At 38.7% G+C, this 27,330-nt stretch overlaps 1 protein-coding gene across 11 annotated transcripts in view; it reads left to right on the plus strand.

Annotated features, from left to right (window-relative positions):
• Positions 1-27,330, plus strand: part of EFHC2 (EF-hand domain containing 2) — a 58,199-nt gene that overhangs the window by 25,956 nt on the left and 4,913 nt on the right. For all 11 annotated transcript variants that reach the window (XM_080589121.1, XM_080589126.1, XM_080589118.1 and 8 more), the window contains 6 exons: positions 5,999-6,164; positions 7,299-7,441; positions 12,309-12,505; positions 16,402-16,535; positions 21,339-21,536; positions 22,105-22,197. In XM_080589121.1, the coding sequence (XP_080445247.1) occupies positions 5,999-6,164; positions 7,299-7,441; positions 12,309-12,505; positions 16,402-16,535; positions 21,339-21,536; positions 22,105-22,197 (931 nt within the window). The remainder of the gene's footprint in view (positions 1-5,998; positions 6,165-7,298; positions 7,442-12,308; positions 12,506-16,401; positions 16,536-21,338; positions 21,537-22,104; positions 22,198-27,330) is intronic.

Genomic DNA, 27,330 nt, shown 5'->3' on the forward strand with positions numbered 1-27,330 from the left:
AGAAGCAGTTAGGTTTCAAGGGAAAAGGGGATGGCCTTTTATTCTTAGTGTGTTACCGATTTTGTTTGCTTCTGGTGGACATACAAGGTACTCTCAGTGGGCTTGATCCCACAAAGTGCCCAGCATTCTGCCCCAATCCAATTAAACACTGAGACGTACTTAATTGCAGTTTGAATCCGGAGAGACCATTTACTTGGGTAAGAGTAAGCAAGTGGATAAATGAGTTCTTACATCAAGGCACAGTTCTCAGCACCTCACAGCATCAGTCCAGCTGTTTGTTATTGTGTTTTCACGTTACTCCCCTTCAATTTATACTCTTCTGCCAAAGCCATTAAAGAAGCCGACACTTATTTTTGACTCTGCAGTTTCAGCATCGGTTGCTTGCCAATGGAATTTGCCCTTTAGGAGAATTAAGGGCAGTTTGGATTTCCCTTGAAGTGCATGATTATGGTATCTGATGTATTTCCAATGTTGTTTCTGCCTGTTTTGCTCTTCATAGTGTTTGTGAAAAGCGAAGGAGAGCTTTTCCATGGGTAAACATGGCTAATGCCCTTCAGTAGGAAGCTAATGCCATTACTGTCATGTAACAGTGCTGTGAATTCAAGGAAAAAATAGCTTAATGCATGGTGTTATCTGTCTAGATCTGTTACTGAAGCTGCAGAGAAGGAGAAAAATATTCTGTAGCCATGTGTTGTGGCCAACACATAGATGTTGTGGTCACTCAGCTGAAACGTGAAATACACTGATGTGCAATGGTGGGAAGCTGATACTTGTTCTTCTAACTAAATACAGTATCTCAGCACTGAGTTGAGTATAAATCGTCCTTTCTTAAACAACAAATTGTTCCTTCAGGAACAAAACCAGTAAAATCTGGTTTCCTGCTGATTTTTATTCAACGTCCCGGCACCTCCCAGGCCTGTCTGTTACGCCTTTTCGCAGCACCCTGTGATCCCTCTCATGTCGCGGTTCTCCTCGCCCTCCCACCCCCTCATTTCTCAGGCTCCCTCTCTGACCTGCTGCCTGGGCAGAGCAGCGTGCAGCGTGAGCGGCTGGCCAGTACATGTGTGCTTTTGGCCAGGCAGCTGCTGCTGGATAACAGCTGACTTCTTGCTTTTCCCTCAGTGGGTGCATTAAAGCCTGCTGCCAATTTTCACTGAACTCGTTGGAGATCAGAATCTCTCTGGCGTCTAACCTCTCCATTAAGTGTGGTTGAGGCTGAGCTGCGGGATCTAAATATACACAGGGAGTGCTACAGGCATTTGCAGATGCCTTTTTTTCCCTCAGGTAACCGGAATAATCTTGAAGTAGGACTCTCTAAGAGGAGATTTTCTTTGAATCAAAACGAACACTCTCATGTTTTAGCTGCACACATGATTTTGTGAAGACTGGATTTGCTTTAATTGCTGCATGTAAAAGTCGTGAAGATGTTGGTTCTGCTTTCTTATTTTACCTCTTACCTAAGTCGTGAAACACTCATGAGAACCAAGTATTGGCTGTTTCTTATACCTCTTATATATAAGGAACATCATGTTAGCAATGTCAGCCCCCCAGGTTAACTCCACTTCCTCTGTTGTCCAAGGCTAGTGGGATTTCTCTCTCCTGTTCCTGGCTGTAACGCTTAGATATGACTGTTCTTTTCCTCTGAAGGTAGAATTTCTTGCCTGCCTGTTATATGCTCTGTTATATGCTGATATTCAATATGGTTATCACTCTGATCCAGAATATATACAACTTTACTCTTCCTTGAAATGTGTTTTTATCTAACATGTGAGGGTTTTCCTACGGTTCATCAGCTGAGGGCAGAAGGTAATCTTACAGTGTATATTATGATCTCACAATGTCTATTGAAACTGAAAGCAGACAAAATCTCATTCAAGCTAGCTTAATGCTGCCTCTGTGGCAACAAATCATTTTTGAGGAATTCAGTTTTTCTTACCGAGAAGGCTGTGTCATCTTCAAATTGTATGCTAAAGAAGAGACTGGATTTGTTTTTGGTTCTTGGTGTTTCCAGTGCTTGTTCAACTCTCACTCAGGTTTTGATGCCATGATTTTCTCATGATTTTACTAGTGTGTGATAAATGTTTGATATACTAGGTGAAATAAACACCACAGTGGCAGCACATCTCCTGCTGGGTATCAATTGATGCAGTAATAAGGGGTGAAACAGTCCATGGGGAAAATATCTCTACTATTCTTTCTGGAACTAGAAATTTGTAACCCAAGACTTTCAATTTATCTGCTACCTGCTGTAAATTCACATTGAAAACGTTACAGCCTAGAAGAAAAGAGCATTGATTTCTTTTCCAGAATGGACGTAAGTAATTTTCTTAAGAAACAGTGATAACCTTGAGAGGGGTGCATTTTATGTGTAAGTGCAAGTTGTCTGTCTGATAGTACCCTCATGGTGCATGGCAGAGCAAAGATGAAAACAGTTTGGAACGTGTTCATAGCTCTTAGTCTAATGCACCTACCTGGCTGTTCAAAAGTTTCAGAAACAAGTTTTTAACTAGTCTGCTAAACCCTGTTTCTCTATGTAAAATTCTTTATGAATTTCCTCGTTCACAGGATAGAATCTGCATACATAATCCTTTAAAATCATGGAAGCTGTAGGTGGCACAAGACTAGATGTTTGCATTATTCTCTAGTGAATCTGAATGAAGCAAGATCGTTTTATGCTGGGGAAAGGATGAGAAATAATGCCCTGAATTTCTCTCTGGATTTAGTTTACCCCATGCTTGGGTTGTGATTGTTTAACATACTCTCTGGGACTAATGCAATATTCTTCTTAATTTGTAGTTTCCTTTCAGTTTATCCGTCTAATTTTCATCAGTATATGCTAAAATACATGTAAAGGGAAATGCTTTAGCATTTCTTAATGAATGCCTTATGCATGAGTGTTAATGTGCATATACTGTGACCTGCATGTAAATGCATTCGCTTGTCTTTTGAGTTTACAGTTTCAACTGGACGTCCTGCCTTTCCAAACGGTGTTGGCAGGAAGCGTGTTATTTAAAGCTGTACAAAGTGGAGTTTCTGGTTCTGCTAAAAATACGGTGTTCCAAGCATCCAGCCGTCGAGGGGGAAATATTAATGCAGCTTAACATAGTGCGTAATAAAAAATGCTGTTCATATTTCTAAATAACACAAAGAGCCTAGGTTATGAAGCCGTTCAGGAGAGCTGGCTTACCAACGTCCTGCAACTGCCTGAAGAGACTTGGGAGGTGATAAAGGAGCCAGCTGCAGTCTGACACAGCTGAAAGCCATTGCATTTCTTTGCATCATGCCTTATTAGTACGGCTGTATTGCCTACGGATTACAGCTTTCACTGCTGCCTTCGTGCCACCCGAGCAAGAGAAGCGAGTGACTGCGTGGCTCTCCCTGTCCCATCTGCCGCACACGCACTAGGTGGCACTGTTGGAGTGCAGGAGTGATCTTAACCGAGGTTTCGGGTTTGTGTTGTGTTCCACGTCGCAGAAGAAAAACCTATATTATGAAACCAATATACATATATATTTCTGTTGGCAACTACAGGGGTAATTTTGGAGTAACTCAACATGCACCAACTCGGCATGCAGAATCAATACCAGCGGGTATTGTTTTTATTTTCTGTCTCAATATGTTGATTTACATACATAGCATTTATTGTACCAAGAACTGCGTGTATAGGTTACATAACATGGCACAATGAAAATGCCTTGAGAAGCAGTTTTGTCACAACCAGTATTGAGAAAATCATATATTGCTGCATGTTTACACGTACATTTATTGTTTGCCTCTGAAGCTTAGAAAATTTCTGAGTGGAATTTTGCTTATGGGCTTGGCCTTTGTACTTCTGAGTTACAGAAAGGGCACACATAGTTTTTATGGAAAAAAAAAAAATGTTGGCATGTTTTTGCAACCCCCCCGGCTCCTGATTCAGGGAAAGGTATTAGCATTTCCATTAGACCATATTGTAACAAGTAAAGGCCAAAGAAAATCACATTGTGTTTCAAGTTAAAGAAAAACTCTGGCATCTGAATTCTTTTTGTATTTTTCAGCTTCATACTGCTGCTAGGCAAGTCAGAGTTTAAAAGAGTAGGTTGCTTTGATCTTCTGATATATTTCTGTTTAAAACATTTTAATAACAAACCACTTCAGAAAACATTTAAAGCAACACCAGTTTTATCATTCCCCTCGATTGTACTGAAACCCAAGCTACAAGTGTAAGTTATTCATCTCTCTTGAGTTCTCTGTAGCAAATTCAAGTTTTAGAGAAAAAACAACAACTTTATTTTGTGGGGTGAAGTTTAATACACTGGTCAGTTAACATCACTCTTTGCCTCCTGGGCTGCAGACTGTGATCCAGCTTCCTCTCCCTCCAGTTTACCCCACGTGTTTATCCTACACCTGGCAGCCCGGGTAGCTCTCGGTTCCTTGGGGCAGCGCCTCTGGCCAGCCCAGGTGTGGAGGTGGCACTGCTCCACCTGGGCAGTGCTGTGCTGGCTGGACCACAGCAAGCTCTCCAGCCTTCTCATTGCACCCGTGCTGGGGCAGGAAAGGCCCTGCAGGCTGTGGTGGGCACCGGAGCTGTGGTGGCCAACTGCAGCCTGGGTAGCGCGGACAGCAGCTGTGTGAAAAGCAAGGGAGGTGGCTGTCCCCCTCTGCTCCGTGCTCATTGCACCTCATCAAGATAATGTGTTCTCTTTTGTGTTGGCCAGTACAGGAAAGGCATGGACCAGCCAAGGTGAGTTTGGGGGAAGCCCTAGGATGGTCAGGGTGGAGGAGCAGCCAAGGGATCATGGTTTCTCAGCCTGGGGAACAGACAGAGGGCACAAACAGCCACCTGTACCCAACCATGGAGACATTGGTGGCAGGAGGGCATGAGACAATGGGCATAAATGGAAACCAGAGACAGTCAGAATGGGTATTAAAAAAAATCCTTCCTAAGGTCAGCTGGGCCCAGGGCAGGCTGCACAGGCTCCATCCGGGGATGTTTCCTGCCCCACCTGGACACAGCCCTGAGCAGCCTGGTCCAGCCTGGGGCTGACCCTGTCCTGAATAGGAGACCACACTCCTGAGGTCTCATCCAGCCTGCTTTGTACTAAGGTCCTTTGATTTATGGCTTAATTTGCTTCAAGTCTGCCCATCTATTCCCCCCATCTATAAGTTGCTTTTCTCTTTTCACCTTTTCCATTTTCCATTCACTGTATTTGACCGGAAGACTCTGTATTTACTCTGTTGAATTTTTATGCAGACCTCATTGGAAGCTGGAAGTTGTGTTGTGAAGCAGCTCAGGGAAGGAATAAGGGGCCAGATGGAGCAGCAAGGTTCTCACCAATACAGGATTAAGGAGAGACCTTAGTGCAGCAGGGCTTTTGGGGGCAACGCATATTGGAAGTGAACGCAGGCTATGTATCCAGGGTAGGTCAGGACCATTCATCACTGTGAAAAAAGTTTTGAGAGTGGGGAAAATGAGTGAAAATGAACCTTCCACAACTCTGGATGAAGTTGAGATGTGGACTGAAGCTATTGGCATCAGTGTACCAAGATGTACATAAACTTTAAAATTTCTTCTCATATATGCATGATATGAACAATGAATAAAATTTTATTTATTTATGTATTTATTTTCCTCCTGGGATAAGCAGAGGGCAAAGAGTCTCAAAGGATAAAACTAAAAAATAAATTTAGAATTGCTAATTTATTGTTCTATCCCATTTTGAAACTACATTTGTCATTTCTTTTGCCTGTGTATGTTAATGATTTTTGTAAAACATTTTAAGATTATAGGTAAAATTCTGCAACCCATGAAGAAACAATAATTTCGCTGTTGGCTTCTGTGGTCTTTTTCTGCTCTGTAGCAGTAGGAGGGATCCTGGTTTGACTTTGATTAGTTCTCTGTTACAGAAATAGGCAGAAATAAATACAGATAAGTAAGTATTCATACTGGAAGTTTAAATCCTTAGTAGAATGACTTCATAAGAACAATAATAAATAGCTCTTGATGTCTTTGTTGCAGAGGATTTCACCCCTGTTCCATATAAAACTTCACCACCACCAAAACCAGAAAAAACATTTCCACCATATACTGGATTTGGTTCTGAAGAGGATTCGTTATGCTCCTGTATGGGTCTTCTTCCCAAGCCTCCCCAAAAAGATTTCAAGAAATTCATGGAGAAAGACAGGTATTTTGATGAAAAATAATTCTAACTTTTTTTTTGGTTATTATTTCTTTTTGCGAAGGCAATGGATATTAAGTACAGATGTCATTTTTTGGCAAAATATGGAGTTCGTCAGAGGTTTAAGGGACAGGTGCATGAGGACTAGTTTACTAACATGGAACCCCAATTTTCTCAGACCTCAGCAAAATTTCTTTTTGAGAAGGCAAATCTTCTGTCCCTCCCATCCCTCATTCTCTCCTGCTGTCTTCAGTGGCAGTTTCATGGAAGTAGTAGTCCAGGAATTAGTCAGGAATTTTGAATGCTACAGCAGTCCAACACTGATTTGTTCTTTATGTTTGACTTTCTGGCATTTACTCTTTTCTCTGCCAATTTTCATGCACTCTGCCACAACAATGTTTTAAAGCATTAACCCTTTACTTTCCATAATGCCTCGTCAGGCAATGGTTGTTAAGGCCAAAGTGGAAATGTGGCTATGTATGTGGCACAGCACTGGGAAGGATGGCAGGAAGTCATTCTGTAACTCAGAGAGGTAGGGGAGCCTTGGCTAAGTGGATTCCTGTGGGGGAGATTAGCATATTTCTGTGAAGACCACAAAGCAGCAAATTGACGTGCTAGAGAAACAGTAACCACATGTAAATCCTCCATAAAAGAAGAAAGCTATTAGGAAAAGACTTGGTAGTGCATATAGTGGTACTGTACATCATGTAAAACATAACAAATACCCAACTAGTAAGATCATCTGATAGGCCTGATTTCATGGAGATAGATCCTTGTATGTATTGCCATTCAGAATTTGATTTGAAAATATACACATTAAATACATTTTTCCTCTATAAATGCTCTGGAAAGAAACTTGAAGCTTCATTTGCAACTGAATTTGAATACAAATTCATTTCAGAGCTTTGGCAGAGAAGCAATTTTCCCTGAAAATAATTCCTTTCTATCTGGCTGAGTCTTGTTGGTTCAGTTAATTTAAGCTGAAAATGATTTTTTAGAAAAATAGGGAACCTTATGCCATTCCCCTCCTTGGTCCAGGAATAACACAATTAATATATTTTTAAAATCTCGGGGGAATGCATCTGTAAGTGAAGAAAACTTTTCTCACACTCTGTTTTTAATTTCTTACATCTTTTTTAGAAGCGGTCTGGAAAGTAACATACTGCGCTTTCTTGCAAAATTTGTTACTGATAGTCCCATCGACAAGGATCGGAAATTCATTATTTGCTACTTCCTGAGTGATGACACCATTTCAGTTTATGAACATACACAGCGAAACTCAGGTAAGACGTAGTAATGTCTTGCAAGCAGTCTCAGTTGCCCTGCTCATTTGATTACAGTTTACAGTAAATGTTGTGGCTGGAGTCAGCACTAGCAGAAGCAGGGATGTGGCTTTTTAAATGCAGTGGGAATTACATAAGCAGCTCTTCTGCATTATCTTACATAGCTGTATGTCATAATAATTTATAATCTTCATCGCTCAGAATAATGCTGTTCATTGTATGACAGCATTTCACAATGTCCTTTGGGAACTGGAACTTTAATGTATTAGAACTTTTATTACATTTTAATTTGCAAATTTGACCTTTAAGCATTTGCTTTTGTTGTAGGTAACATACAGGAATTGTATTGTAATTGGTGTGAAAAAGGAACAGGAAATTTAAGACATTAAGAATGAAAGAGTAAATCATTTGTTTTGCAAGACAGTGTTATGGTGTTATGACACCTATATAACGTCCTTTGTATAGAATCAGCTCACGAAGGCAAAATAGCTGTGACAACTTTTAATATACGTTATCATTAATCATGCAGTGTTGAGCATCTAAAGAGTGAATGTTGCCCTGTGGTACAAGACTGCATGTGTGTTTGCGTGTATGTATTTGGCACAACACTGGGAAGGATGGCAGGAAGTCATGCTGTAACTCAGAGAGGTGGGGGAGCCTTGGCTAAGTGGATTTCTGTTGGAGAGATTAGCCTATTTCTGTGAAGACCACAAAACATCTGTAGCAACAGTTTCACATTAGTTAACATCCAGAAGTGCTCTGACCCCTCTAAAGATGTGCAGCTGAAGGGCTGATTGCTGTCAGCCTCTGATAAAATCCTTGCGAGAAAAAATTCAGGAAATCATATTCTCTAAAAGACGAGAGAAAAACATGAATGGAAGGTTTCCTTAGTTACATTATAAGGCTTCTGTGGAACCTCCTTGACTAGCTCTTTTGATACTGTTTGAATTGTTCTCTACCACCTTCTTGGCACAGAGAGCCTTAGTTTGTTATTTCAGGTACACTCTGCAATGGTGACCAGCTCACTGTGCTTAGTACTGACCTGCTCGGTACCCTGAGAGCAGGTACAGCTCACTGTCTACAGCAAAGACTGTCTCAGGGAGGATTGTTCATTCTCCTTAGCTTTTAGGCTCTGGTGGCAGCAGTTGACTTGCTGAGGTTCAGTTATTCAGCTTATAGTTAAGGGCTGAATGTCCTTGTGTCCTTACTTCTAAGCCTTTACTGAAAATGGTTTTTTTGTATTAGTCCATGTCAGACCTGTGATAAACATCGCATTAGTGAAAAGTGAAGGTGTGGTGAATACGTAGATCCTTCTGTATTCCTAGACAACTTTTTCTATGCCAGTGATGCTACTGAGTCATTTAGAGTGCCCTCTCTCAGGGAAGACCTGAGCCTTTTCAATGCAAGGAACTTCTAATGGCATCTGTGCTTGTATCAAACTATATTATGAATGCATAAACAGAGACCCCACCCACCATCTGAATACAAGCAGTTCTCTGAGGAATGTTTTGAAAATGTGCAGAGCCCTTGAGTAGGCTTCACTGACCATTCCTGGGTAGCCCTGCTCAAGTGTAGCTTAAAGATGTAACACTGCTTTATGGCAGCAGTGTCCTGTCATTATTATTTTAATAGTTTTCTTCCAGCCAGTAGCTTTTAATTTATACAACTTCTTTTATACAGCTAAAGATATACACACATGTATGTGTGTTTGTTAAGTGATGCTGCCGAGAGGCTCAAGAGCAGCTCAGTTCTGCACTAGAGCATGACATGTTTGACTGGCTTGCTTTATGTCTGGAGACACAAAGGATGCTACGGGTACAGCTGCACTGTTAAATTGAAGTCCAGGGAAGAGTTTGAATCTTGGATCCCTATCATCTGTATTGCCTGTCAGTGACTCCTGGTTCACTCCTTTGCACCATTCCAACTAGACAACAGGGCCCCACAGAGCCCAGGGCCCCTCCTGGAGGATGCTTAGCTCCAGAAAACCCGCCTGCAAGGCAGTGAGGACAAGGCTGCATCAGGTTTGGCTCGCTCCACCCTTATCAGTTATCTAACACTATCCCAGGAGGTTTTGCACACTCAAAAACCCTTCCCAGGCTCTTCTGCCACACCCAGGTGCTGCAATACATGCCCTTGATTTTCTGCTGTAAAACACTGCTCATTTAGACCACAGCACAGCCCTCGCATACCTCCAAGCAGTTTGAACACACAAAAGTGCTATCTGTGTCTTAAGACCCCAAGTTTATCGCATAGCACCCGGAGCAGACCCACGCACTGTGCAGTGCAGATGTGGTGAGTCACTCGGGTTGGCAGCAGCATGGTTGCAAGGTCACAGATTATTCCCTGGCTTCCTTTTATTTTGGAGTAAGAATATATGCTAGGTTTGCAGCTGGGGCCCCATTAATTATTGCTAGTTGAACAAAACATGAAACTGTAAATGAGCAAGTTTGCATACCAACAGTAAGAAATGCTTTCAGACACGTACAAAAGGCAAGTATCAGCAAATTGGTTTTCAACTTTCCTGGGTTGTTAAAGGGGATGGAGAAGCTGACTGTTTCAGAGAGGGCAAAAAGATGAACTACGTGGAAGGATATGACTAAGAACTGCCCTCTGGAGCATTTAGTGATAGCAGCCTTGAAGGGGCAGGATAAGAAGTAGAGATGAAGGGATAGAGCAGAAGTCAGAAAGAGGTCTGGGACTGCAGAAGTTTCTTTGTTCCCATTTCCTTCCTTTATTCCTTCTGCTTTCCTCTTCCCTCATTTTAGTCACATCTGAAGGAGGAGAGACCAAGTTTCTTTGAGGTTAAGAGAATGCTTTGCAGAGGTCAGGTATGAGAGGCTAGGAAAAAGGGTAAGGCATGCAAAATGGGAATGAGAGGAACATTCTTGCGAGGAGCAGAAGTGTTGTTGAAGTGAACAGGGTGTGAGAAGAATAAGGCTGGACACTTCTTAGTGAATGAGTTAAAGTAGTAAATGGCTCCCAGAATAACAATTTGACCCCCTCTCTCGTGCACAGGTTCAAAGGGCTGTCTTTTCCTGGTTTATTTGCATGAATTGATACACATTGACAAATAAAATGTTTCAGACCTCAGTTGCTCTTACTTTTCTAAGTCCAGGGACCTGAAAGTTGCTGAGAAGTACTTCATGCTATTAGTAATAGTGTGAATCTGTAATTGAAATACACAGGGTTGGACATCTTGAAGCACTTGTTGAGATGGGGGTGAAAGCAAGAGAACTTTGGCTCCCCATGCAGGAGATCACAACCCCTTTTTTTTTTTACCCTAGACCAAACTAGCAGCTGTACAAACACCTGCAAAGTCTGATCTGATCTTAATGGAAGAGGGTCTTTGGTTGTGGTGTTTATTTTGTGCTTTGAGCCCGACTCTTGTAGATTTCCATCAAAATTTCTCATCAGGTTTCAGTGTAAAATCTCTAACCTAATGAGTTTTTTGTTGTTGTTTTTCTTTATACCACTCAAACTGTACTCACCCATAATATTTAAAAACCAATTATCAGACAGGGGTATTAAGGTAAGTTTACAATCCAAATGCGCAGTTGAAGGGAAAAACAGAGACAGGAGTGAAATTTCAGTCTTACAGTGATCGATCTTGTTTAAATATTGCAAACACTTGCCAGGATTCTATAATGTAAAATTTCATATTTGTTTTAATAGCTAGGTAAAAAGGAATGTGTTAAGATTAGAGTTACATTAGTGATTGGAATCGTTTTTTGATTTAAGCTAGACCTGACCATTACCCTAGTGTATTTTTTTGTCTTTTGCTTTTATGGTACAAGTAAAGCAATTAAGTAAGACATCTGATCCAAACTCTGGTTTAATAAGTAGTTTGGGTTTCACATTCATTTATAATTTTGACTATAAATGGCATTTTATTACACTGTTCATCAGCCTTTTATTGGACTCGCATCACTACCTAATATGTAAAACATCATTAAACGTTACTGAAGCATGCTTTTTGGCTTTCGGCTTGGAAGCTCAAATATAAACAGGAAACAAACCCCAGGCACTCCAGAGTTGTTGTAGTACACATACCCTGATGAAACTAAACATGTGACAGACTGTTTTCTAGAAAGCTTGGTAAATGTGATGTAATCTTGTGGTGCACCAGAAGATATTAATGGAAAGAAAAATGTTCCTTTTAGTATCTTACATACCCTTGAGCACAATGTACAGTTTCCAGTGGCATGAATAAAATCATTATAACGTGAGAAGAAATAATGTGACATACTGTGCTCAGAAAGGAAATAACAGATCACAGGTAAGTCGCATTGGCAGAAGAGTATGTAGAAGATAGTGTCATGTCACTCTTGCCTTTTTCATATTCAAAAGCCCTTAAAAGCAAGTTAGAATTACAGTGCACCAGAATTCGTGATCTTAGTAGGACTGTATTATACTAAGTTCTGGATTTTCTTTTTTTTTTTTTTCTTTCTTCTTTTTTCTTTTTTACTTTAACAGTTCAAGGATAATTGCCTGGATCTTGCATTTCGCATCTTACATTTCTCACGGGTCAGTCCCAAGGCTGGCAGCAGGGTTATGGGAACCATTTGAAGAGGCAAATTTCTCTCACATTTTAGAGAAAAGAAAAAAGGGAAGGTGTTTGGCAGGCATTCAGATGAGATGTCACAGAATATACACAGTGTAACTGTTGCTGTGGACACTGGTAGAGGCTGTTCTTTTAGCAGTGAGAAGGAGGGGGGGACACATTTTGAGACAAGAAGCTCAAGGATGAAAACTAATATATAAATATAAGCAGACTGGTTTGGAGTAGTTTTTTTGGTTTCCTTTATTTTATTATTATTTTTTTCCTGAGCAAAGCCACTATTAATTATTTACAATTCTATTCCCATAGGGATACTCGGTGGGAAGTTTTTGGAAAGAGGTCGCATTAAGAAGCCTGGGCAGGAGCTCTTTAAGAGTGAGCCATCTGAATACTTCAAGGCTCAGGATCTGTTTGTTGGAGCCAGAGTTTGTTTCCATGGCCACAACTTTCTTTTGGTGGATGCTGATGAGTACACTATCAACTATATGGAGAAGCATGCAAATGAGGTGAAGCAGGCTCTTGTTATTTTCTGTTGGCTTTAAGAACTATGTCTTGTCTATATTATATTTTTCAGAATTGGTTATACCTAATTTCTTCACCCAAAGTTCATGGCCCAGTGCTCTGTCTCTAGCAGTGGATGCAGGAGATGCTAGCTAGGGAGAGCTTTAGAATCTTACCGATGAGAATTCCCTGATTTGATTTATTTGTGTTCATACATATTTATTTTACTGAACATTTCCATTTTAATATTAGAAATTCAAATCACAGTCAGGAATTCGGGCTTACAGTTTGTACCGAGTTTCACTGTCTTCTAGAGTTGCCTGCAGAGGGGACAGCAGTAATAAAGAAAGAGCTGGACTGCTTCTGTTTATGTGTACATTTTGCTACCAGTCATTACACAGATGTCTGCTAAAAAGCCCTCATTCACAAAAACCTGAAATATATCCAATAGGAAGAAATGGATTGTCCTCCAGCAATTGCCACAAAGGTCAAAAAAAGAATGGATGGTACAGGGATGGAAAATCAAAAGAAAGAAGAGTGCCGGAGCGTTTTGTGGGATTTTATGTTCATTTGGTAAAAATGTAAATTTTTTTTTTTTAAATGATGAACTTCGTGCTGAAATGTTTGAAAAAAATTACCCCAGTGTACTTGGGAATTCCTATTGTGTGCAGTCCCAAACCAGTCGGTTTGATCTCAAACATCTTAACAATGCAGCAGCCCAGGAGCCAAGGCATTTCAGCATCCCAGTCCCTCTTCTGATAGTTGTTTCAGCACCGTGTGATCTTGAACATCGCCCTTCGGACTAGACAGTGTTTTGAAGCCTTTGGAGCACTGCATATGCTTCATAGCTCGTGGTGGGGTCACAGCCTGAATTGTGCCTTCAGCAGACCTTCTGCAGAGCTGCCCATTACTCAGGCTTGTTAGAATATCCAGGAAGGTTTATTGAGCTATGAGATAATACTCTCTGCCTTTTAATCCAGACCCTTTGTGAGTGGGGAAGGGAGAAGGTTTAGTGCAGGTTTTAGTTGTTCCCTGCCCGCTGGCTCACCACAGTGAGTGAACCTGCAGGATTCCCCACATGCCAGTAGGCCTGGCATAGTCTTGGGGACTGAGAGCGTCATCTTGCCATCACTGTGCTGCCGGGGTAGAGGTAAATGCAGTCTGACTCTGTATTATTGCCTTTTGGCCACGCATGCTGTGCTTACTCTGCTGAAAATAGCAGAACACAGCGCGGTTTCTTTGCAACGTGGAGTTAGCACCACCCCGCCTTCCCTGAAGTAATGAGGAAGGTCTGCAAATGCTTGCTGATGTAAAATGTTACGACTGCTAAATGCTTTAAGCAGTAAAATACAAAGCTATATACATTATGTTTTCTTACTGCTGGACTGTTTTTACTCCTAGTAGAATAAAAATCAAAGCTATTCTCCAAAATGCAGTCTGCATCATTAGGTTGTAAATGGTCTTTGGAACTGCTGTTTGCATTGATTGTCTTGAAGAAAATAAATGCAATTGTAGTTTTCCAGACTGAATGACTGTATATTACCAAAATAAAATCTGCAAAATGGGAAGAAACAACACTGGAAACATTTATCTGAAGTGAATTTTGAAATGTTCTTTGCACAGTGAAGAGTTCAAAACAGCTGGTAGAAAAAAACATTTTATTCTCCCAAGGACAGATGCTTTATTCAGATCCTTTGGCAACAGTTCCAGAAGTAAGGATACACCTTGTTTACCTCAGTTCATCGGGGCTGCATACTCAAACCACAAGAACTTCAGCAATTATCAGAGAAGAGCAGAGACAGAAGATGGTTAGAAGAAGGGAAAAAAATATTATTTTTCAGTTATTTCTAAAATTAGAAATCTTTTTCCTTCTGAATCGACAGAGGTTTCCATTTGGCACAACACATCAGTACCTTTTCTGAACACTGGTGAAAGAAATCTAGATGGAATATTTTGCTTTTGGAAAATGAGATAAATTTTCTGTTTCAAAGATGTATTTATTGTATTGCACTTAAATTAAGGGGCGAAAAGAAATCAATGAATCTTTTTGTTTTGATCACAGCCTGTAATGAAAGTAACTTGAAGAATCTAATTTTCAAAACATTTCAACACTTAGTATCTTTTCCAATTTGATGAAAAAAGATGTATTTGGAAACCGCGAATTTGCTTCTGAACAGAACATTTGCATTGTGCACAGCTCTAATGGTATTATCAAGGTTTGAAGAGGATTCTTTCAAACAAGGCATTGCTCTGCCTCCTTGGAAATGGATTCATCAACTCTGAAGCAGTTTCAATTGCTTAAACTTTGTAGTCTTCTGCAGCACAGGCACGAAGGTTGATTTTACTTGCATTGAATCCAACATAATAAAGTCTGACTCAGGCATAAGCAAGACAACCAAACAAAACTAGATTGTGACTACTGGAATGTCAACAGCTACAAGAGAAGTTGGGAAAGTGAGTGAGGAGTTGTCACCAGGCTGCTCGGGTACTAGATGTTTACATAGGTGTTTGCAATATATAGTTTAGAAAGAAGGTGTAAAAGCAACTGCTTTGACAATGTAAAGGGCAGTTTTTTAAGTAGACAACACTTTGCCCATCTTTAAATACACTGCAGATTGATTCCTTCTGCCCAGCCTTTTCTCAATCTCTGTTCCTTTCTTTTTCAGTAAAATGCTGTGTGCTTGTGGCCCAGACAATAAAGTCTTGGCAAGAGGACTGAAAAAGTTGCTGTCTCTAAGTCTTTTTGATTGCTGGTCAAGCTGCTCCACACCACTGGCTTGCGTGGCATTGCATGCCAGTGTTGTACTTGGAGCAGTTTTTGCATATGCAGCAGCAGTCTTCTCTAAATTTGAGCATGTTACCTACAACCACTGATTTATTAATTAAATGTAGATCAATTTATAATGCTCTGGCAGTGTCATAAGGACTTCCAATACTTCCAGGACTTTTCTAGATCTCCTTGAACAGATACAATTCTGTGGACAGACTTCAGCACGGTGGGGAGTGAGGCCTCATCCCTTCTGTGATGAAGTCCTCAATACCAGTCATACCAAATTTTAAGTGCTTGTTTGTTAAAAGAACATTTCTTACTGCAAGAAATGAGAGAAAACTATTTTCAGACCATTCATTGTGCTTTATAAAGGAGGTAGGGCATGATAGATGTAAGGGCATATCTGATATTAATATCTGGACTCAGCTCCAGTTTAATGACTAAATACATAGATGTTTATGGTAAAGATGAACATAGCAAATAAATCTTTGGTAGAGCTCTTACACAAGAATCTGAATATAGGGTGAAAGCCTAAGTGCTCCAGTTCTATTTATCTGAATTCAATTTTATTTTAATGGTCTATTTAGGAAGAAATAAGCATTCTTGTTACATGACAGGGAAAATTGTTTGCTAACTGATTTCCAATCTTCTAATTCTGAGTATGTTTTACATAATATGAATGAGTGTGTCTGTTGGAACAGTTGATCCGAGCCAATGGTGAAAAGATTAGTTTTAACCTGGTAGAATTTATTAATTGAGAATTCAGTGACATGCACCAACACAAAATGAGGACAAAGTTATTAGATCTATACTTCAAATGTTACTGCTTCAGTTTTAACAATACAATGCTTGAAGCAAAAGTGAATGTCCTTTCATGTGTCTGCAATAAGCTCTCTGAGAATGCATGATCTGATAATTTTTGTTTTGTTATTTAATTCTCAGTAGAAAGCAAGTTTTTTTCAGTAGCAAGCTTCCCTCCAGACTTAACACTTTGCAGATTTATGCATTTGAAATGAAACAATGAAGAAACTAACCGTTCAGCTTTGCCCTGCATCCTGGTAACTCTTGCTGTTACATAAGTTGCATAGTGCTTTTCTCTCTTATCTCTGTGTCTTGTTTTCCTCTGTTAAGTTCTCTGTGGCTGATACTGGTTTCATCCTCAAGAAACTGAAAGACATAGCTGAACCTCGTTCACGAGAAATCAGACAGGTGTTTGCAGCCACAGACCCGGAGCATACCAAGGTGATTGAGTATGAGCCTTTCAGGTAAGACAGTGGGTTTTGGTTTTTAATATTTAATGGAGGCACATTCCCCCAGAAAGTATAGGGCATGAATTACTATTGACACCTTTTGCACAAGTTAGCTGACAAATGGTGTATGTTTCTTTACATTTACTTGGAGACTTTGTGGGAAAAGAAGGTGAACCCATGCCCTGGAAAAACAGAAATGAGAGAGAGCTTTTCAAGTAATCTGGAAAGCACAACTAAAATCTGTCTACTTTTCATGGAGCTGGCACAGGGTATTATGAAGAAGGGCAAGTAAGTAGTAATATATTCACTGAAGGATAAAGAAAAGCCCATCCTCAGAGAGTGAAACAAATTAATTGTAGTTTTGAAATTCGAGAAAGAAGGTTTGAGTTGCCTTCTGAAAATGGTGTTATTTGGATTTTGAATCATTGATAAATGAATGATTGGTAAATGAATGAATCATTGATAAATGAACCAAGGTGTACTGAAATTACAGGATACAGTGATAAGCATCTTTAAAACATACTGGAAAGCAGTAGTGAGAGCAATGCTTATTAATGATGTGGAACAGAGGAGGAGATTTTACCTAGAAACATTTTGTTCTTCACAGTGGTAGTAAACTATATATTTAGGAACTGTCATAATAACTGAAGCATATAAGTAGATGTATATTGCATGGAATGTCATCCCTATAGAAATGTTAACCAATGCAGAAAAATCCTTGTGAAATATCTCAGAGAAAATATAGATCTGAAGAAGGTTTTTCCAGTGATTCAAAGTGAAAGTACTGACAGATGAAAACAAGCTGGTATTCAGAAATCAAAAAAGAGTGTTTAAAAAGTAGAATTCAAACTAAGAGAAGTCAGAGCTTGTGGAAGATTTTGGTCAAAATATTCCTAGACACCTTGATGTTTTACTCAACAAAAGCAAGATTTTGAATTGTTAACTGCATTAAGAGGGAAAATGTTATTTCTAGAGTAAGAAGAGTAGAAAATTGAAAGTTCATGTGTATGTGAAGAAACTTTATGGCACTTGTAAAAGGGTTTTAATTTACATGTCCAGTAACTGTTTAAAATCAAACAATTATGGTTTTAATTAAAATTATGAAATAATTATTCGCAAAACTGTCTTCTTACATGTACTAAGAGCAGATCAAGGCTTCAGAACATTTGCATGACAAAATTGGTGGAGCACACTTTTAGAAGGGTTGATTGTGCTTTCCCTGTTTACAGCAGGGATTTTTTTTAATTTATTTTATCAAGCAGAGGTTCAGTTGCACGTAAATTTAATTACAGCCCAGCTGTTTAATTTAGGTTGGTGCTGTTCCTCTGGCATGTATGGAGGCACTTGGTTTAAGCAATAAAAATACAGTAGCCCTCTCCGTGAGCAAGAGAGAAAACGGGAATTCACATAATGATGTTTTTTAGCCTCAGTGCTCACATAGGCCAGTCTGAGCAACTACTAATGGTTCACATCCCTCCTCTGGTGGGACCTAAGGGGTTTTAACAGGAATCATTCACACACTGCCACAGGAAGGATTTGCCTCTAAGGCACATTTGACTTCCATGCTTTATAGTGAATAGTAGATTTTGTTTCTGTTCATATTTAACAGGTTTCTTTTTTTTCTTTTTTTCTTTTCTTGTTTTAAAATCCACATATTATAGAAAAGAAATATTTTCAATGACAAAGGCAAGAGAGCCCTTCTTTGCATCTATGAGAAATCACAGATATTTTTCTACGAAAAGAATATGTATTTCTCCTTCAATTTTATGTTTTCTTGTTTACATCACTGCTTATTTTAAATCTGTCATGGCATTTCATGACTAAAACTAACTACAAATGATTATTTTTAATACAGGCAATTATCTGTGTGACAGCTTCAACCAGCGTAATAATCCTCTTATCTTAAATACAGCTAAAGCTTTGCTGTGCTCTAAATTTTGCAGTTCAGGCTTCTTCCTTTCCACCTGTATAATTTTATACAAGTTAAATTTAAAAATACACCTATAAGTATGACGTAGTGAAGCAGAATTATAATTATACAATTTACTTGAAGTATTCTCAAACCCCACATCAACGGGACATCATTCAGGAAGTAAATATATGGTGCGTACAGAAGCAATCCCCAATGCTATTGTTAGAACTATTGAAAGCTTTGTTAAAGAGAGAGGAAGAGAAAATAACTATAACTTAGAAGTCTGTATATCACATGGTCCTATCCAGACTGCTTTTTCTCAGAAGCTACTGGCAAGACCATTTGCTGTTAGAAACAAAGAACCATGTGAGTTTAGCAAAGATGCCTATCTTTAATTTAGCTTGAGAAATAGCTCTCTTAAGCAGTTAATTATTATTTGTTCTTTCTCTACCAAATTCAGATTGCAATCTGTATTATTCTTCTAGAACAGCAACAACAACAAAGATAACTAACTTGTGGGAACAATTGTTGCAGCTTGTTTCTTTTTGTCAGGAAGAGTTTAGATGTATTCACTGTGTGAATCTTGGTTCTCACTTGTTATTCCCTAGGAATCACAAAAAAAATCCTTAATTCCCAAATGAGACAATAATTTTCTCTGGGGTTTTGGTGACTTAATTGTCACCAACTGGCTTGAGAAAAGATAAGACTTAAAAAATCCTGACAATGGAAAAGTCTGTGCTGTGTGTGGAAATCCAGCCTGTGGATTTCATGTTCTCATGGGTAAAGCTACCTACATGCTTTCAGCTTTGCCAACCCAAGCGTTTAGTGCCAGTCTTACGAGGCAATGTTGTCCTCTACTTCATGTATGAAGTAATACCAAAAAAAGAGGCTCTGGTTTTGACTGCGTCTCTGAATGCTGCTACAACATGAATAATAATATTCAGTGTGTGTGTTAAGATAATAATATTACTAAATGGACCGTGTTTTGGTCATTGAGCTTGCATAAACTCAGAATAAGGTTTGGTACTGTCATCAGCTTGTCTTTTCCTTATATTTATCTCCTGTCTTTGCAAATAAGAGATTTTACTGATTTTTTTATTAAAATAAAAAAACAGCAGTTGAGTCATTGTAGACATTATGTGGTGTTTAATATCCCTTTTTGAATAGCTGTGTGAGTGCAATCCTGTTCTCTGTAGCGGTATCGTCATTTGAACAGGACCACACAAGCATCTGAGACAAAGTGAGTGAAAAATTACATTTGTTAGTAAAATTTTCTGATTTGAAGGGGTACTAAATTTCTGTGCTTTCAGTTCAGATGTGGATGTTAAAAGATCCACTATCAGAATTGTTCAGGAATTTAACTGCTCTTCAGCCAGCCGTTTGAGTCTCGTGTCCGATCTTTGTCTATCACTAACAATTTCTTCCATTTGTTTTCAAGGATTGGTGATCCTTGAAATTGCATCACAGTGATGCAGTACCCTCAAGTGTGCCATAAGGTACAGCTCTAGCTGCAGAAGCCATTATGGTGATGTTTATTCCTAGTGCAGTTTATCCAGTTGCATCATAAATAGGTAATCTAATTTTGACTGAGACGCACAGGCCGATATTGATGCTTGCTGTTAAAAAATCCTAGTGATTATGTATTCACCTGAGACAGATTTGGAATCATAATGCCAAGGTATAGTTACACTAACCCAGGTTTGTTTGACAAAAGGTCTTGCAGCTATTGAGGTAAACTACAGTTCAGTTTTCTCAGGAAAACTGGAAGCCTCCTACATTTCCTTGCTACTGGCGTTTTTCTTCCTTCCTGTGGTGTCAACACGCAGGACATAGGAGGAACTCCATAATCACTGAAGGTGGCACAATCCCTACTGCAAAGCTTGTACCATCTTCTAATGCAGTCTTTCTCCTCCCTCTCCCAACAATACAAACCAAAGTTTTATGTATAACAAAACTATAATTTAGTCTCAGTGCTTGTTTCCATTTGCTGATATACAATAAGTGTCTTCAGGAGCTTACCCTAAAATTACTCCAGTACTATTATCAGCAACAAATCCTTGATATTAACAGGAATGATTAGTCATTCAAGGCCAGTATTGGCCCATCAGATGGATCTTAGGAACATTTCTTCTTCCTTGGGTTGGGCTGGTTCTTCTGAGCAGCACAAGCAATCATGGGAGAGCACATCTCAGGCTTTTCCCTGTGGGATCTGATTCCCTACTGACAGTACCCAAGCATCATCTGGTCTTGCTGCTGTCCTTTGTTTCTTTCTTGTCAGGAGGGCTTGTGATTACAAGTTGGGTGTAATTTTCTGCCCTTTCTGTGTGGCTGATTTGTGTTTCCCTTCCCCCAGCTTTCCCATGAAAGCTACCCAACAGGGCCAGTTTTCACAGTGATTTGTGGAGTGTGGCTTGACACTTGATTAATACCACCATTCTCTGTTGGTATCTTCTGCCCCACTTCTCTTCCGATGATGTTTTATGCAACTGTTGCATGTGCTTTGTGTTTATAGATAATTAATCATACATTGCAGAATGCAAAATACAGTTAGGAACAAAACAGGATAATACCCTGTATAATTCACTGTATTGTTGAACAAAGCTAATCTCTACTAATGTTCCATGCTAGTACAGCATTTCCAGGTAAAAGGTTTCTGTAATGATTATGTGCTTTGTTATGTGTAGTCAGCTACAGAGGAAACATGGACATCTTCCAAAAGTTAAGAGTTCAGGTACTTCCCGTTAAACCTCCTTGAACAGACCTGGATTTCAAATGTAACTGAATACTTTCTTTAAAGATTTTAAATAAATACAGCATTTTAATAGTTGTTTTCACAGAAATTTAGCAATTATTAACTTTTTAACTATTTTACTTAAACTAATGTAGTTTGTTGTTTTTGTAAACAGAAATTTGATAGTCAGTTTCACGGATGGAGCATTTTCAGAACATGAAATTATGACTCTTGGGCGCTATTATGGTGTGAAAGAAGAATATGAAACAGACCTCCACCTCCTCCTTGCAGTGGCTCAAGAACAACTGAAGAAAAATAGCTTTGAGAATTTTGGACAACTGTCTGCAGTACTTGCATACAATGATCGTGAAAAGTAAGTTTCTTCTGTTTATCCTAGGCTGCTTTCTGGTAAACTCTACTTGCAAACCTACCTAGTTTCTGTTTGTTGCTGAGCAAATGATATATTGCAGTCAAAGAATGCTTTTTCGAATCTTAAGCCTCTCTCAGCACTTGACAGTGGACAAGAAAAGGATAGTCTTTTTGTGTCCTTTTCATTTTGTTCATGTACTTTTTGTTAATAGCTGCCATACTGAGTATTCACTGACATAATCAGATGTCTCTTCACAGACAAAACAGTATATTAAATGAAAGACTAAAAATAGTTATTTAACAAAAAAAGGATTTATTGTTGATCCTTTATGTTGATCATTTGCCCTTTTTGTTCTGTGATGTCACAGAATAACAGAATCACTAAGGATCTCAGAATGGTGGAGACAGGCTACTACGTGCACTTCAGGTTTCTAAGCTGTATAACAGTGAAATTTCATAAAATATATTTTCATTGCCTCTGACACATTTTCCTGTACACATTAACATTAACTTGAAATAAACCTGGCTAATACCTAATGTACACTTCTCCCTCTCTCTTTCTGTTTGTGTAGATGTGGGGTGCTGCCCTATCAGATGTGCAGGACTATTTGCAAGTCTTTTAAGTTGCCACTGGCTGATGACCTTCTGGAAGCTGTACTGACCATGTAAGTTAAAGGCAGATAGTATGACCTGCATGAATGGCTGAAAATCAGTGTTAAATATTTACTGCAGACACATTTCTTAAGAATTTGTCATCTTTGTAATTTCAGTCATTACATTGTGTTGATTTTGTCCATGTACAGGTGCAGATTTTCCTATTTATAGAATATTTATAATCAACCGTGGTGCATCCATCTTAGCAACGTATCTTCTTTTTTGTTTGGCACGATAGATCATCTGGGGTTTGCAGGAATTCAGTGGATTTAGACTCATGGTAATCAGCTGATGATACCTACCATTATCAATGAGATTCACTTTATTTGCATTAGTTGTTCCAGTTTATATAAGTTATATAAGGTAAAAACACTAATCTCATAAAAGCACATGATGAATACAATACCAAGATGAATACAATGAAGTATCTTTGAATCAAGTCAACAGCATTAGTACTCTTCTACAAAAAGTGGTTTCCTACTCTTATTAACCTCATCTGCAACATCTATTCTATTGTAATTATTAAAAAGAAGAAGGAGTATTGCATGATTTTGGTATTTTCCCATAGCACATTTAACTTTTTTGAGACAAATTGTTTGGCTAGTCGTATTCAAGGGAACAGGAGTGAAAAAGAACTAGTATTCAATGCACTTGTAAAAAAGGCTTAAGTTCAGAGTAACCCAAGGTGTTTTGAATGCTCGTGTCATCATGAGTTTGGTTTTCATGGCCAGCTTCCCTGGTAACAGGTAAAGTACATGCTCATTGGTCTTTTCTTTCTCTTGAGGGAAATCATTAAATATTTCGTCTGTGCCTTCACACTGTGTAAAATGCAGAAGCAGGTCTTGTCATGCTTAGGTGTTTTCATGTAGATGTGCTTCTTGATTTCAGGAGGAAATTCAAACTAAACATTTGGATTTATCAAATAATGAAAAGACTCTTGTCAAGCAGAAAGGTGGAATCCATTTTATGAAAACATTTATATACAACAAGCAAGGCTTCCTACTTCAACCAGTATCAACAAGACTGCTTTTAGAAGCCTAAAGGGCTATTTTCTACAAAGCCCTGTTGCCCCCCTAAACCAAAATCTTTCAGATTAGGTCCCTGTAGTAGCCAGATAGATGTCTTTGGTAATTGGTTGGCCATTAACCACTTCTGACAATTGGGTTACAAGTGTTAGTCATCAGAAACATGTCTGAATTTTAGCATTAATCGAAAACTCATTTTTAGAACTCCCACTAAGCTGCCCAACTCAAAAAGTGTCGGAGGACAGTTGGCATCCTGGACTAAACAAGGAGTGCTCATAGTTTCCATTTCACGAAGGCTGAAATTGAATAGATGCACAGACAACGGACTGAACGTTTTCCTGTATGTACTAACTCAATGCTGATGAAAAACAGACAGGCCTGACAAATCATAGGCTCCAGAAACATGTTTATTGTTTGTGAATTTATCCTAGGGAAAGCTTTTGCGAGATCAAAGTCTTCTCTTAAAGGGGCTTAGTGTGAGCAGTTAAAAAGAAAAAGCCCAGTACACTACAATAAAGAATTAGATATGAGCTTAGAAGACAAAGAAGAAGCTAAGGCCTGGATTTCACCCAGCAGCTACCCATGACAGCCAGATCAGGATTCAGCCACTGTAGGTTCTTTCTGTAGGCGATGGAGAAGGAGAGGCAGTCATCTCAACCCATGAAAGAACTGGATTTCAGAATTACCATCCATTTTCCTGTAAAAGGGCTCGTGGCCAACTTGTATTCCAGATTTCTGTATGAGAAAGTTAAATGGCGTGAAGCTGTGCCTCAGAAATCAGTGGGAGAAGTACTGTGTATGACAGAACATTATGCATAATGCTGGTTCAAAGTTACAATAGCAGCTGCTTTGAAAGATGGTGTTTTTTGTGGTGATTCACTGTGCTGCAGATAAGAAAGAACGTTACTTTCTTAATGATGTGTGCAGTTGGCACTGCCTTGGAAGAGTATTGTTGCACGAGGGTGCAGAGTCAAGGATTTTGTGAAGTGTATTTTATAAGTGTTAATTTACAGTAATCTGGAAATGGAAAAATAGATTTGGCTGAATGAGATTTAGACTTTTCCTTTCATCCTGCTTTTCTGGTTCTCATTGAGACTGAAGAATCAAGAAGCAGGCAGGTTTATTGTTAATGCAGAATAGTCTGGCTCCTGGGGATTATGCAAGTCAGTGTGGGCAAAGTTTGACAACAGTATTCTTTTTCTGCTTTTTTTTTTGTGTGGTTTTTTTTTTTTGATGACAGAGTTTGTAATTCTGTGCCCTTTGTGTCCATTGATGCTTTCCGAAGGAAGCAGTGGTAGCATTCCTAATGTATGTATCCAAATTTATGATGGAAGAAAGCAGTACAATAAAAGTTGTTGGACTGATTCCCACAGAATCAGTATATATAGTTAATGCACTAGCTGGACCCTATTCAGCTATAAAATGATCGTAGACGATGTGGATCAGATAATGGTTGAAGACTGGACCTATATGTTTATTCAGCTTTGCTATCTGAGATTACGTAGCAAAGACTTTTTGTAGGAGTTAATGGTTCTATTTTTCCATTTTAAAAGGTAATGCCCTTAAAATATTTACTATTTACATTTGCAAATTACACCGCAATGATCTGTCACTTATTAAAAGCACAGGATGGAACTAGAAGTTACTGTCTAATTTTGTGGTCACCTCCAGATGATCCAGGACTTTGTTTACTGTACCGGAAGAGCATTCAGATTCCACAAAGAGCAGGGAGAATTAGCACAAAGACTGTGAGATTTTGCAAAACCCTTTTCAATTGTCTGTCTAGAGTAAATTTATATTTTCAGTTGTGGGATGGTGAAATAGTAGGATTTGGGTACCTAACAAGGTGTCCACTATTGCAATTCATCGAGCTGTCTTATTAAAAGATATTTCCTCTCTCCATCAGCATTATTTCACTTAGTTTTTCAATTACAGGACAATACAGATTTTTAATCACAATGTATTAAGCAATACATATGGTATACACTTTCTTCTGCCAGTAAACCGGGGTAGCTTATTATAAGCATTTCTTTAAATTTGTGCAAGCATAATGAACAATTATGGTTTGTTTAATAAATAGATGTTGTAAAAATGCTGAAGTAATGAATTTAGATTTCCCCTCCTGATATTTTTATTTACTACAATGCTAAATGTATGCTAACAAGAACTTAAAAAGATACAGTTTTTCCCCAGAGGGTATATAAACAGCTGGCAGATAACAAAAGAAAAAATGGTGTGAAGAAGGGATGGATGACAAGTTTACAAGTATTACATGTTGATGATCCTGCATTAGTTTAGTTGTTAAGCACGTCCCTATTTTTAAAAAAGTCTTTTCTATTGAAAAAAGTAATTTCTATTGAAACTGGCTCTGTAGTTCTCCTCTTGACAGGAGGAGGGTCAGTCTATTAGACCGTGGAGTCTTGGAGTCTGGCACTTATGGTTTTTAAGCTGTAGAAGCACAGCCAGTGGGGAAGAAGTATTTTTTATTTATTTATTTATTTATTAAAAAAAGGTAATTCCTAGTGCCTCAGGTAGCCTCTTCTGCCTGCCCAGCTTTTCCCTGATTTGTGGCACTGTAATATATATATTTTTTTACCTACTTGCCAACCTGTAACATATTTTTTAGGGTTGACCTGTTTCTTTCAGGAAGGTAACCCTCTTTTCCTGCTCCGGCAAGTGCCCTTGTAGCAGCAGCAATTGGAAATGGTCATGAGATCGTTCTTCTACACTCTCTATTCTGCTTGTTGCCTTTGATGCCTGAGACTCACTTTGCCGTTTATGATTAAAAGACTCCAGCATGAATATACGGATCTCTTAAAAGAAATTATTTCTGTTGTTCAGTATCTTGAGGAACTGATGGTTCAATTTATAGTTGTTCAAGACAAGAATAAATGTATGCACAAGATGGTAGCCATTACTTAACTGATAGTGATCAGCCGCATAAACTGGTCTGTGTTTGCTATTTTAAATCTTTTCATAAGAACAGTTTATGAAAATTTAGGTGTATACCAGTGTTACACAGGGACTGTCAAACAGCTGAAGAACCCCGGCATTTTCTCTATGCTTAAAGCAGCATAGTGCCTCTCCTTTACTGTTATCAGATTAACTACTTAGCAAATGCTATTAAAAACTAAGGAATTCAAAATCTGCATATGTACATTATATTTTTACATGAATGTTTGGGTTGCAGAGTTCTTGATGGGAAAGAAAATATATTTATACGTAACCTTTACTCAGCGAAGCATCCTCAGGAACAATCTTAATGTGAATTAAATAGATTTTTCATGTGTCTGGAGTAAATACTCCATTATGAATACATTTTTACAAGCAAAACCGTGTGATTATTTCTGTAATATCAAAAAGGAAAAGAAGCTCTGCAAACAATGGTAAGAATGAGGGAGTGATTTCCACAGTCTAAAATCACATGCAATGGTGAAGTCATAGGGCAAAACTGAAGAGAAACATAGTTTCAAGAGATCTTTGTTGCATCTTCTTGATAAGGCAAATCTAATTTCCTTTGCTGAAGAGCACTGTCAGTTCCAGTCATATTAATTCCAGCCTCTGAAATGTATGACATCTCTGTCCTAATAATGCAGAACTTGATAACATCTCTTCATTCCATCTGGATACTCTGTACCGAATTATAAGTATGTGCATTTGGAAGATTAGCACAATAAGACACAGTAGGGAAAAGATCTAAAGAGTGGATTTTTCTCCTCTGGATTATTTTGGTGTAATACATTAAGCTGCTTTCTGTAGCTATTTAAATATGGGATTTAGGAGTCCCATTTCCCATGCCCACCTTAAAATCTTTGGTTATAGTTAACTTCATGTCCATGTTGTTGCCTTGGTTTGCTAGTGCTGTCAGTTCAAAGGACTTTTCTCCCTGTTAATGCTTGTCAAATGCAGAAGCAATGTTTTTCCCCAACTTCATTGCCTCAACATAAAATTGATGCTAAAGTAATTACACGCCTTCACTTGTTCTTTATTTAAAACTCCTACTTATGCAGCTCTGCATCTTGATAGTAGACCTTATCTTTTGACTTTTCACAACCAGCAAAAACTAAATACATATACACTAGTGCATATAATAATAATGATAAATTATCATGATTGTAC

Source organism: Anser brachyrhynchus (genome assembly GCF_964034855.1).
Source record: "Anser brachyrhynchus genome assembly, chromosome: 1".
In the NCBI taxonomy this organism is placed as follows: domain Eukaryota; kingdom Metazoa; phylum Chordata; class Aves; order Anseriformes; family Anatidae; genus Anser; species Anser brachyrhynchus.